Here is a 13,120-nt window from a genome sequence, read left to right as displayed (position 1 = left end):
TATAAAAACATAATTCAAAGAGACTAGCCAGTCTAGTTGAACAAGTCAGTTGTTATGCAGGATAAATTTGCATATTAACTTGAGAAGGTGATATAAAAGATACTGCCAAGCAGCTTGTTAGTCATCTAGGTGAGAAATGCTATTACAGGGGTTTAGAGGTGAGATTGCTTACTATAGTCATAAAGATTTTATCAAAGTGGGAACCTGAGCGGGACCTTAAAGGGTGGGTAGGATTTGGAGAGGTGGGCATTTGGGAAGGTGCATGGGTTCAGGGTGCATGGGTTCACGGGTTTTCTGCCCACAGGTGGAAAAGCATGTAGAAAGTTAAGGCAGCCGTGGAAGAGCTGGTTGGACTAAAATGAACTCTCGGCCAGTCTGTGAGGAGCATCTGTGTTCTCTGGGCTAACGAGTTCTCTTAATCCACAGAAAGGCCCCCCTTCTGGGAAAGACCGGGTGAAGAAAGGTGGATCCTACATGTGCCATAAGGTGAGTCAAGTCATTACATTCTGTTTTGGTGTACTCACAGCTCATTAATGGAACCACTGTCATTAGCCCTAAAATGTCCCATCACTTCTGTGAATATATACCTATCTTCATCAAAACCAAAAAAAAAAAAAAAAAAAAAAATAGTCATCTCAAATTTGGACACAGGCATGGGGAAAAACAGCAGAGGTTGTGAATCTTTTGTTAACCAAATTCCATCTGTTGAAACTTGATCCCTTTGAGAGACCTTTATTGTCCCCTGAACCAGGGTGGGCTATATACTATTTCCAGCATGCTTATTTGGAAGTACACCCTTAATTAATTTGAGATTATATCTGGATACTCTGTGGAGATTAAGGTAGGGTTAGAAATGGAGGGTGGATTGTGCTGTACTGGAATGGAAACATCACAAATGTTCTAGGTATAATGGGTGTGCTCTATGAAATAAGCATCAATCTCAGAGAGTGTTTTCTGCTCTTTGGGCTATGATTTCAGTGTCAGAACTGGTTGTTCTTGGGTAGTCAGCGTGAGTTGGTGTTTCATGAATAACCTTTTTAAGGAGTTTGGAAATTGAATACCACCTCTCCCTTTTTTCTTTAAATCATATATTTTTAGTATCTCCAACACTTGAGCTTCTTTCTATCCCTATGCAAAGATGGCATTTTGCAGATGGTTATTACAAGAAGTTTCCTATGGTAATTCAGTCAGTCCAGGCAGTTAGAGACTTAAAACAACCTATCAGGGCTCCACGTTAAGTTACTAATTTAACGATGGATGAACTATCAAACTTTACCTTAAAACTGTGGTTCTCAAACTTTATTGCATGTTATAATCATCTGGGATCCATAAAAAAGACTGTTGCCTGTTTCCCCACTCACTTCATTTTGATTTCTCTGGAGTGTGGCCTGGGCTTCAGGATTTTAAAGGTCTCAAGGGGTTTAAAACATTCTGCAAAGTTTGGAAACCACTAGTCTATAGAGAATCTCTGGGGGTGCCTGGGTGGCTCAGTCAGTTGAGCATCTGATTTTGATTCAGGTCATGATCTTGCAGTTTGTGGTTTCAAGCCTCACCTCGGGTTCTGTGCTGACAGCTCAGAGCCTGGAGCCTGCTTCAGATTCTATGTCTCCCTTTCTGTCTGCTCCTCCCCACTCACACTCTGTCTTTCTCTCAAAAATAAATAAACATAAAAAAATGTTTTTAAGAGAATCTCTGTAGATTGTGTGTCTTCTGTATTTCTTAAAATTTTTAATCCAGTTATTTAAGCGAGGTTTATAATTGAGTTTATTTTATGCTTTACACCTACATTTATAACAAGATGCATAGAAATTTATCTTTACAATTCCAATTTTAACTTGAAATGAAAACATTGCCCTAGGTCATCCAGTACTTTTAAATGTTCACATACATTAGTCTTTAGTCCCAGATTTTTTCTCTTATTCAAGCTGTTACTACAAATATATTGAATCCTCTTACTGGGGAAATGGAATTCCATGAAAAGCAGGTGAATTTCTCTTTGAAGAATAGTATCTCAAAACCTTAATTACCTCCAGTTGTGTTTCTGACATATGGCACTTTTAAAAATTGAGAATCCATTTACTCTGTAAGAATTGAGGACCAGAAGATTTTCCCTCAAGAAAGTAAGAGAAAATGAAGCTTGTAAAAAACATTTAAGTGTGAACACTAAATGTATTTCATTGCCATTGCATATGAATGTGTTTACTTTAACATTTAATATTATTTGCTTATTTTAAATCTGTATTTTCATAAGCTTCTCAGTTTATTATTTTAAAATATTTTTTAACCTAATACATGTTTTTAATAAATAAATTTACGTGGTATAATTGGTTTATCTTGTGTTCTGCAACCTTTGTTAACTCATTTGTACTAGTAATGTTTTTGTAGATTCTGTTGGTTTTTCTGCATAGCTGGTTATATCATCTGTGAATATAGACAATTTTACTTCTTTTAAAATATTTATTACTTTTTTCTTGCCGTATTGCATTAGCTAGAACCTTCAGTATAGTATTGAATATGACTGGTAAGAACAGACTTTTTTGCCTCATTTTTAATCTTAAGGGGATAAAAAATCAACTTTTCAAAATTAGTTATATCAGCTATAGTGTTTTCAGAGATGTTCTGTATAAGTTCAAGGAAGTTTCCTTCTATTCCTAGCTTCTTGAGAATTTTTATCAAAAATAGATATAAATTTTGCTGGATGCCTTTTCTGCAGCTGTTGAGATGTTTGTATGGTTTTTCTTTTTCACTCTGTTAATATGGTAAATACATTCATAGATTTTCAGTTTTCAAATGTTAAACCATCTTTGCCTTCCTAGAGTGTGCTAATTTAGGTATGATGTATTATCCTTTTTAAAAATATGGATTCAGTTTGTTAAAATGTTGAGCATTTTTGCATATATGTTCATGATTGGTATTGGTCTCTTGTTTTCTTGTCGGGTTTTGGTATCAGTGTACTGTTGGATTTATACATTGAATTGGTAAATATTCCCTTATCTTCAATTTTCTGGAATAGTTCATGTAGAATTAGCAGTATTTCTTCCTTAAATGTTTGATAGAATTCCCCCACCCCAGGGAAACCATTTAGGAGTAGAGTTGTAACCATAAAATTAATTTAGTTAATAGCTACAAGGTTATGCAGATTATATTTCCTCTTGATTAATCTCTGGGAATTTGTGTCTTTAAGGAATTTGTTCATTTCATCTGAGTTGTTGAATTTATTGGCAAAATCTCTGCCCTGCTGTTTGTCCATTTATATTTAATGTGATTATTGATATGGCTGAATTTAAATTTGCCCTTTTGATATTTTTAGTCTTTTTTGTCTCATCTGTTTCTTTTCTCTCTGTTTTTGACCTCTTGGTTAAGCATTTGTTATCGCTCCATTCTCTCTCCTTTGGTTTATTAGCTAAAACTCTTTGTCTTAAAATTTTAGGGTTTCATTTAGAGCTTATATTACATATCTTTAGCTTTTCTTAATCTACTTGCAAGATAAATTTTAATTTAGTTATGCTCAGAGTGATAGAGTATTCTAGAAGAGGAATAGCAGAGTAACAAAACATGGTTAGATCCATGGGATTTTTCAGAAAAAAAAAACAAACAAAAAACAGTAGCTCTAGGATCTTGGTCAAGTTAATTGTAGATGATGGAGGTAATTAACATCAGTCTGTCAGGAGAAACAACACAGTGTTGGCTGTGAATTGCTTTCAGAGCACTTATCCTTTCCACTAGATTAAGAGTGGCAGCTACAATTAAATTATTGAGCTATAGACTCTGAAATTAGATCTGAGTTGGAGTTCTGTAACTTCTTGCTAGTGTGTTGTCTTAGGAAAATTACTTAACCTTTCTCAGCCTCAGTTTTCACGTTTGTAAAATGCACACCATAATTGCATCTACTGTATGGTTCTTATGAGTAAAGAATGGACCAAGTATATAAGCATGACTAATACCATCATCATTAACCATCATGTTTGTTATCATTAGATTGTTTTTTCCCCTCTCCTTTTGAATAAGGAGCCAACCAATGAACTAACTTGAGAGGCAGAATCCTTGAAATGATTCTTTCGGCATAGATGAAGATCAGTAAAAGAAAGGAAATTGCTGTAAAGAAAAAAAAAAATGTTGAAGTTCATTTCGAAAAAAAATCACCCTGCTTAGAAGAGGACTTACTTTTGATCATGGACCAGAGCTAGTTGGCATGATTAAAGTAAGCTCTGATGATTATTCATAACTTTTTGAAAGTCCATCTGAAGTACAGCTTTAGTAATGAGAAGAGAGCACAGAATGAAAAACTATGAGTCAACACAGCATTGGGTTAAGAGCCTAGACTCTGAAATGGGATTGAAAAGGCTTGGATCCACCACTTACAAAACCGGGTGACCCTGGGCACACTATTAGCATCTCTGTGCCTCAATTTTTCCTGTGTATACAATGCAGATGTGAATAATACCTTCCTCAGAGGATTAGTGGAAGGACTAAGTGAATTAATACATGTGAATTTTTTAGAACAGTTCATATAGTAAGTACTCAAGAAATATTAGCTGTTGTTCTTGGATGTTGTTAGACTAATCCCTGTGGGGTATTTATCCCAACTCATAATATGGAGGAAATCCTCACTCTCCTGCCATTTTACACCAAGATTACTAAGAAAGCAGTTGATTTAGTTGTCAATGGCAAGAGCAGTGGATGTGAAATTGAGAGACCAGGATTCTGCTGAGGTGATTTTATATAATGATTTCTTTTTTTTCACAATGAGCTATAATTTCCTTAAAACTTCCCTTTATTCCTGAAAGTTGTCTTCTCATAAAAACCATATTGCTGTCCCACTTGACTTCAGAGCCCCAAGGCTGGTAAGTCATTATCTTAAATGGATTGTTTCTGAGTCCAGGATCACATTCTTAGTGTAGATATTGAGATCAGTTTTACACAATAATTATCCATTTTAATGAAAAGGGGCTAATACAGGTCCTTGCCACTACCTGTGTTCTTAATTAGCAAAATGACCCATATTTCAGCCACTCAAAGACCTAACATCATTAATAACCATTTTTGGTGCTAAAAGTAGAGTTGGAAAAAAAGGAAAAGCAATGAGGACATTAAAATCAGGCCATTTTCTGCTTTAAATATGTGTTCCATTAGTTGCCCATTATTCGAATTTAAAATGAACTACTTATTAATAAATGTTTGCTGAGTGAATGAGTTCATTTGAAATGGAATGGTGATGTGAACGGTCTCTCTTATGGTGGTCCTGACCTCCCAAACTTTAACTTACAGTGAGCCTTGCTTTTTAGGGCTCAGTTCTTCACAGCCATTTAGGTTAATGGATGATTTTAGGGTCTGCTGTGATCTCATAAAGACTAGCTCTTTTTGTTGTCACTGATTTTAAGCTTCTTTGTTTTACAGAAGCAAACATTCGTTACATGAAAATTAGAAAATAATAAACATAAAAATGAAAATAAAAACCACTCATCCTGCTTCCTGAAGTAAACTGTTGATAGTATTTTACCCACACTTTTTGGTACACTTCTATTTCTTTTCCCCCCCAAATGGAATTATTCATTATGTGCCAGGGTCTTCAGATACGGCTGTTGTAAAAATCTTACGTATCATGGATCTTTTTTCTACACTCTTATGTCACAGCCTCACGTTCCTTCTGAACACAGTGCTCCGGGCAGGCATGGTTTGTCAGAGTTGTTCCAGCCTGCATTTTGTGGCGTATGGACAACATCTTATTTTAAAATAGTTTTTTATATAATTTGAGGGATAAGTTGCATATAGAAATATGCCATCCAACAAAGACCTTAGTCCCATGCCTTCCTACACATATTCCTCATTTTCCCCATTTTTATAGCAAATACCTTTGGCATTTATGTAGCAAATGCACAGTTGACCCTTGAACAATGTAGCACTTAGGGGCACCAACCCCCCAGGCAGTCAAAAAGCCACATAAAACTTTTAACTCTCCCCAAACTTAACTACTAGTAACTTCCTGTTGACCAGAAGCCTTATCAAGCACATAGTTGATTAACACACATTTTGTGTGTTATATGTATTACATACTGTATTCTTTAAAAACTTTTTTTAATGCTTATTTATTTTTGAGGGAGAGACAGAGCATGAGTGGGGGAGGGGCAGAGAGAGAGGGAGACACAGAATCTCAAGCAGGCTCCAGGCTCTGAGCTGTCAGCACAGAGCCGAACGCGGGGCTCAAACACATGGACCAGGAGATCATGACCTGAGCCGAAGTCGGACACTTAACCGACTGAGCCACCCAGGCTCCCCTTACATACTGTATTCTTAAAGTAAGTTAGAGAAAAGAAAACAATAAGAAAATTATAAGGAGAAGAGGAAATACATTTACAGTAGTCCTGTATTTATTGAAAAACTGTACCTAAATGGAACTGTGTAGTTCAGACCCATGTTGTTCAAGGGTCAGCTGTAAATCCATATTCGGATACTGGCAGTATTATCTTTCCAACATAAGGTTTTAAGACCTGTAGAGAAGCTGGCTATTGCTTTTGTTTTAGTGAGAAAGCAGATGAACCCCAAAATGTCAGGTAAGACAAAGTTAGTTTCTATAATTAAGAGTGTTATGTTCATTATAAAGTAACAGTTACAGTAACTTCCATGTGTCTGATGCTTTGCTTTTTTATGTCAAGATAAGATAAAGGATTTTTAAAAATGTCTTTTAATGTTTATTTTATTTATATATTTATATATAGAGAGAGAACAAGTGGGGAAGGGGCAGAGGCAGAGGGAGAGAGAATCCAGAGCAGGCTCTGCACTAGCAGTGCACAACCTGTGAGACGAGACACTCAACCGACTGAGCCACCCAGGCGCCCCAAGATGAAGCATTTTGACATTTTCCCATTAATAGCCCCATTTCATCGATGGGGGGACAGATTGAGAAAGGCTTTAGCTGAGGTTAAATCGCTAATGTGTCTTGGATTTTGCTCTTTCTTTTCATAAATTAGTGCAATGTTTGTCATGATTTCCATTTGTATAAAGCCCAAATTCTTTCTGGTGAGAAGACCACCTGTAATGTAACTCCATCCTATTTACCCATGTTTCCTGCTTTTTATCACTTATTGTCTTTATACAGTGATTGCTTTTGCCTGGAATTACTGTTCTCCAAACCTTTGGGCAACTCAGCTCATCTGGCACCACCTCAGAGAGGCCTTCCCAGGACACCTTGTCTAAAGTAGCCACCTAGTCAGTGCCACTCCTCTCTCCCTATTTTACTTTCTTCCAAGCTGACCACTACCAGAAACCATCTTGAATTTATCCATTCATTTATTGTCTAACTAATCCCTGTTGAATGTAAGCTTCTTGAAGACAGTTGCATTGTCTGTCTTGTTCCCCATCTTATCCCTCGTGCCCAGAATAGCATCTAGCATGTTGTGAAATCTCAAATATTTAATGAGTAAATAAACCCTGCTCTGACATGATCAGGCTATGGCCTTGCTATCCCCTTAAGTTGCCTGAATTTTTCCATTTTCATGCCTCTGATGTCATTGTCTTCTCTACTTAATATACCTTCTTTCTTCCTTTCTGAATTGTATAAATCAGTGCTGCTCAAACTGCAGCCTATTGGCCCCATAGCATCAGCAGCACCTAAAAGCTTGTTAGAAATGCAAATTCTTGGACTCTGCACCACATGTACTGAATCAGAACCTTTAGGTGTCTGGCCTGGGAATAGGTACTTAAGCTCTTCAGGCTATTCTTTTTTTTTTTTTTTTTTTAATTTAAATCCAAGTTAGTTAACATAATAGTGTAATAATGATTTCAGGAATAGAATTTAGTGAGTCATCACTTACATATAACACCCCATGCTCATTCCAACAAGGCCCTCCTTAATTCTCATTGCCCATTTAGCCCATCCCCTCATCCAGCACCCCTCCAGCAACCCTCAATTTGTTGTCTCTATTTAAGAGTCTCTTATGGTTTGTCTTCCTCTCTCTTATTTTTGCTTCCCTTCCCCTATTTTATTGTTTCTTAAATTCCACATATGAGCAAAATCATATAGTTGTCTTTCTCTGACTTATTTCACTTAGCCTAATACATTCTAGTTCCATCCACATTGTTGCAAATGGCAAGATTTCATTCATTTTGATTGTCTTCAGGCTATTCTTAAATGTATACTCAAGTCAGAAGACCACTGCTGTAATTATGTCAATCCAGCCATGGCCCAGTTTTGCCTTCTAGAAGTCTTTACTAAAGACTTTGGCATTCTACAAGGGACAATTCCTTCACCTGAATTAGTAAAAAAAAAAAAAAAAAAACCCAAAAAACAAAAAACCTCAGACTCTTTTAACCCTAGCCTGTTTTATAACCGTTTGATGTACAGCCATTGTTTCCGCAACCAGCCTGTGATCTGCAGCAGCACAGGACCATGCGTATCAGGCTTCCTCTAGGCTGTGCACAGCAGGCAATCAGGAAGTGCTTGCTTGTTTTCTGCCGTGTGTGGTGCAGTTATGGAACAAGAATGTCCATGTCTAGATGCCTGCCTCTCCCTGAATTCGATTCTTGCTCCAGTGTCAAATTCACTACACATAGTTGGTAGCACGGAGTCCTGGATTGTCCCCCGGAGTTTGATTCTAGAAATACCAAAGCACTGCTTGACAGCAGCCTGGTGAGTAGGGCCTCTGTGGGATGAGGCTTCTGCTGCATCCCCCTGTGTGATAAACTAGACATTTTAGAGCTGCACGCCAGGCACAGGCAGTATAGTAGATGCCATCAGCTTTTCACTCTTCCAGGTATATTTTTTTATTCATCTTCCCTCTCTCTGCCTGAGTATTGGTAATATGTTATATTCCTCACTGACCACAGGGAAAATGAGAAAATTGGTTGCTACTGTTTCACTATCTATGGAAGACAAACCACTGTGTCTTTCTTTTTATGATAGATGTACTCTGGAGAATTTCTGTGGCAGCTTTGGAGATAATTTTTTTTTATTTTTATTTTTTATTTTTTATTTATTTTTTTTTTTAAATTTTTTTTTCAACGTTTTTTATTTATTTTTGGGACAGAGAGAGACAGAGCATGAACGGGGGAGGGTCAGAGAGAGAGGGAGACACAGAATCGGAAACAGGCTCCAGGCTCCGAGCCATCAGCCCAGAGCCTGACGCGGGGCTCGAACTCACGGACCGCGAGATCGTCGCGGGGCTCGAACTCACGGACCGCGAGATCGTGACCTGGCTGAAGTCGGACGCTTAACCGACTGCGCCACCCAGGCGCCCCATTTTTTTTTTTTTTTTTTTTTAATTAAGAAATGTTTTTAATGTTTTTTTTGATTTGAGAGAGAGGAGGGGCAGAAGGAGAGAGTGAGAATCCCAAGTAGGTTCCATGCTCAACAAAGAGCCTGATGAGGGGCTCAATCTCAACAACTGTGAGATCATGATCTGAGCTGAAATCAAGATCTCAGCTTAACTAACTGAGCCAACCAGGCACCTCAAGAGATCATTTTTATGCAGGTTAGAAACACTCACCTTTTGTTTGAGAAAGGAGAGTAAGAATTCAGAAAAAAAAAAAAAAAAAACCTCTTTCATGCAGACCTATCCCCCCGCCCCCCCTGCCCCCGAAATGATCTCTCCTTCCTGAGTCCCAAAGTTTCTTTGTGTAGTAGTTTCTGTAACCACCTGGCGGAGGCTTTAGTTTCACTGGGCCGACTCAGCATTAATGCTCATGCTACACAAGATAACTAGTTTATTTTCATTCTCTGTTATTTTGGATCAAAGTACAGTCCTAGAATATGAGAGTTTTGTGCATGGTTGTTTTTGGAATGTGGAAACTTTTGATGTATTTAAGTCAGCTGTGGTTATTCACTGAATACCTACTAGGTGCCCATCCATGAGTGTTAGTCCTTCTTATTTGTGCAAGTATGCATGTACGTGCAGGATGAATGCATTAGAGGTGGGAGAGGAGCATGAGATGTGCTGTCTTTCCATCTAGGAGTATAGAATCTTGCCTCAGAGGCACATGCGCCATGGTCAGACCTGGGTTCGAATTCTGCTTCCTTCAACACCTGTGTCATCTTGGATGACTCATTTAATTCCTCTGTGCTGTTATGATTAAATGAAATAACACTTGAAGTGTCTAACGTGCCTGACATGTACTAGGTGCTCAGTGTCTGTGTGTGTGTGTTTGTGCACATGTGTATATGTGTTCTCTGTCCCTGTAAAAGAAAACAGATACAAAACATCCCCCACACACAGTAGTAGATTTATAGCCAATCCAAAAGCAGTGTATTTCAAAAAATGTTTTTCACAGCCTTTCATACTTTTTATGTTCCTAGGCTTGTTTTTTAATTTTTGCCAATCTGAATCAAAAGAATGAAATCTTGCCATTTGCAGCTACGTGGATGGAACTAGAGGGCATTATGCTAAGTGAAATTAACCAGTCAGAGGAAGACCAATATCACATGCTTTTGCTCATATGAGGAATTTAAGATGCAAAACAGATGAACATAAGGGAAGGGAAGCAAAAATAATAAACAGGGCGGGGGACAAAACTAAGAGACTCTTAAATACAGAGAACAAACTGAGGGTTGCTGGAGGGGTTGTGGGTGGGGGGATGGGCTAAATGGGTAAGGGGCATTAAGGAAGACACTTGTTGGGATGAGCACTGGGTGTTATACGTAGGGGATGAATCACTGGATTCTACTCCTGAAATTATTATTGCAGTATATGCTAACTAACTTGGATGTAAATTAAAAATAACTAAATAAAATTATTTTTTGCCAGTCTGTTGAATATTTAATATGTTAATGGTACTCATAATTAATATTTCCTTGATTGCCATTTAGCTTTACTTTTTGCTTTAATGTCATATACTGTAAATGTGAAAATAACTTTTCAAATTATAAAAGTAACGTACACTTACTGTGGGAAATTTGAAACTCCACTGCGCAAATATATTGTGGTCCATTTTGAATCATCAGTCTTGTTTCCTTGACGTATATAATTGTGTAGCTTGAGATCATACCACACACACAGTTTTGCATTCTGACTTTTTCATTTAACTGTGTGTGTATCGCGAGAATCTCCTGTGTCATTAAGTATTACATAAAAAACATGACTTTTAATGACTGCTGAGTAATCCAGCTTGTGGATGTGCATAACCTCTGTAGTCATCGGTTGTTCCTTTTTTTTTTTTTTTTTTTTTTACTGTTCTAAGCAATGCTGGTACTAGCATCCTTGCACCGTGTCTCTGTCTGTTTATAAGGTAACTACTGGTCAAACTCTGGACGTGCTGCCCTCTTTAAAACATACGTGCTAAGTAGGTCTGAGGGGGTGTTTGGGGTGGGGCGCGGGGAAGCCCTGTCTCCAGGTAGGCATGACTTCCCAGTAGCTGGTGCTCGGGTGCAACATGCATTTGACAGTTTAGAGCCTTTAAGCGAGAAACTAAGCACTCTCCCCTTTCCCTTCGTCTCTGCGCAGTCCTACTGCTATCGGTACCGCTGTGCCGCTCGAAGCCAGAACACACCCGACAGCTCTGCTTCCAACCTGGGTTTCCGCTGTGCGGCCGACCGTCAGCCCACCACGGGCTAAGAGCCAAGAAGAGCTTTCCTACGCCCAGATGTCGCGTCTGCCCCGCCCTTGGCTTTCCTCAGAACGTTGAACAACCTCGAGTGAAGAATCCCCACTCCGAGCTGGGTCACATACCTGCCCAGGGGCCAAAGGAGCTGCCTCGCGGGACCAGACTGCTGACCTGTGTCAGCGTGCGTGCTTTATGGTGTGGCGCACTTCTGGAGATCATCGCTGTGCTTTAGTTTGGAGAGTCTCTCAAAGAGGAAGGGGGTGAAGGAGACCCTGGGCTAAACTTCAGAAGGCATGGGTTCTTCCCAGGCTCTGCCACCAGGGCTAGACCTCAGGGTCCCACACTTGACCTTCTGGAGCCTCAGTGACCTCCTCTATCCAGTGGGGGGGATGCACAGCATGATCTCTGAGGCCTTCTCCGACAAATTCTATGCGTATATTAGATTCTATTGTGATTTCATAGTAAGAGTTTATGGCAGATTATTTTTTAGCTATTTTTTTCCATGTGTGAACCTTGGGTAATACTAATCATGTAAAATAAGAGTTCTCTTATGTATTATTTTGAGAAAAGGATGGGGTGGTGGAAAAGGTGGTGGTGATGAGTCTTTATATTCATACTGCACTTTGTGTTTTCAAGGAAATCAGTGTCTTTTACATGGTTAGGATGAATCCCACGTGGGCCCCTGGGGGTGCACTCAAGTTCAGCAGTCTGAACATGCAGGAATGTCTGTGGGGTGACTCTACTGTGCTTTATCTTTTAACATTAAGTGCCTTTGGTTCAGGGGGGCGGTTATAAGCCCTATATCCCCCCCTCTCCCCAAAGCCTTCGGTGAATGTGAAATGTATGCTACACGAAGAAACGTTTAATTCTAGATGGAGGAGAAGAGGAAAGAGAACCTTGAATTAACTCTATTCAGGGTATCCAGTATTTTATAATAGGGAAGTAGGACATCTTGTTGGCTGTGGAATATCAGATGCTCTGAATCCTGCACTATGTCGAATAAACTGGTATCTGCTAAAGGAGGCTTCCTTCTCCTCTTGTTTCTCTCCATTGTGTTTTCTTTTAAAGAAATGTCTTTGTGACATGTATGTATTTTGTTTGCTATAAAGCTTTCATGTCCATTGGATACTTGACAACTTTGATGTGTGAGTAGTTTGCGGGAATTTTTGTTCCAGAAAGCAAAACCATTTGGCCAGGAACCTTATTATAACCTTGCTTCTTTGTGCCTCAGTAGATGGGGCAGAGGCAGGGGCGTTTGCCTCGGTTGGTGGTCCTGAAAAACCCGACAGTTTCGCTTGTCAGGAGAGCACCTTGTTCTAAAGCGATGGTTCTCAACCAGATGTCCCTTCATCAGGATCCCATCCTGATTCCCCAGTCCTTGAAGACCCCAAAAAGACGGGTCATTTGAAAGAAATGGCTCATCTTTATGTCAGTGTTCAAAAATTAAGTCAGATAATACTCATAAGTATTCCACCAACACTTGATTGCTGCTTTCATACTTAGCCACCTAACATTAAAACACTTGTCTTAAAAAACAATCATGTTGCTGGGGTGTTCAGCTATATTTGTTAATCTGTCAGTTTGTGGA

General features: G+C 38.9%; 1 protein-coding gene across 1 annotated transcript in view; it reads left to right on the top strand.

Annotated features, from left to right (window-relative positions):
* SUMF1 (sulfatase modifying factor 1) overlaps window positions 1-12,663 on the top strand; it is a 97,752-nt gene extending 85,089 nt beyond the window's left edge. The window contains exons 8-9 of the mRNA XM_042930019.1: window positions 427-486; window positions 11,433-12,663. Of these exons, the coding sequence (XP_042785953.1) occupies window positions 427-486; window positions 11,433-11,543 (171 nt within the window). The 3' untranslated portion in view covers window positions 11,544-12,663. The remainder of the gene's footprint in view (window positions 1-426; window positions 487-11,432) is intronic.
* The last annotated feature ends 457 nt before the right edge of the window (window positions 12,664-13,120 follow it).

The sequence above is a fragment of the Panthera leo genome, chromosome A2 (assembly GCF_018350215.1).
Source record: "Panthera leo isolate Ple1 chromosome A2, P.leo_Ple1_pat1.1, whole genome shotgun sequence".
In the NCBI taxonomy this organism is placed as follows: Eukaryota; Metazoa; Chordata; class Mammalia; order Carnivora; family Felidae; genus Panthera; species Panthera leo.
This window is presented reverse-complemented; position numbering and strand designations above follow the sequence as displayed.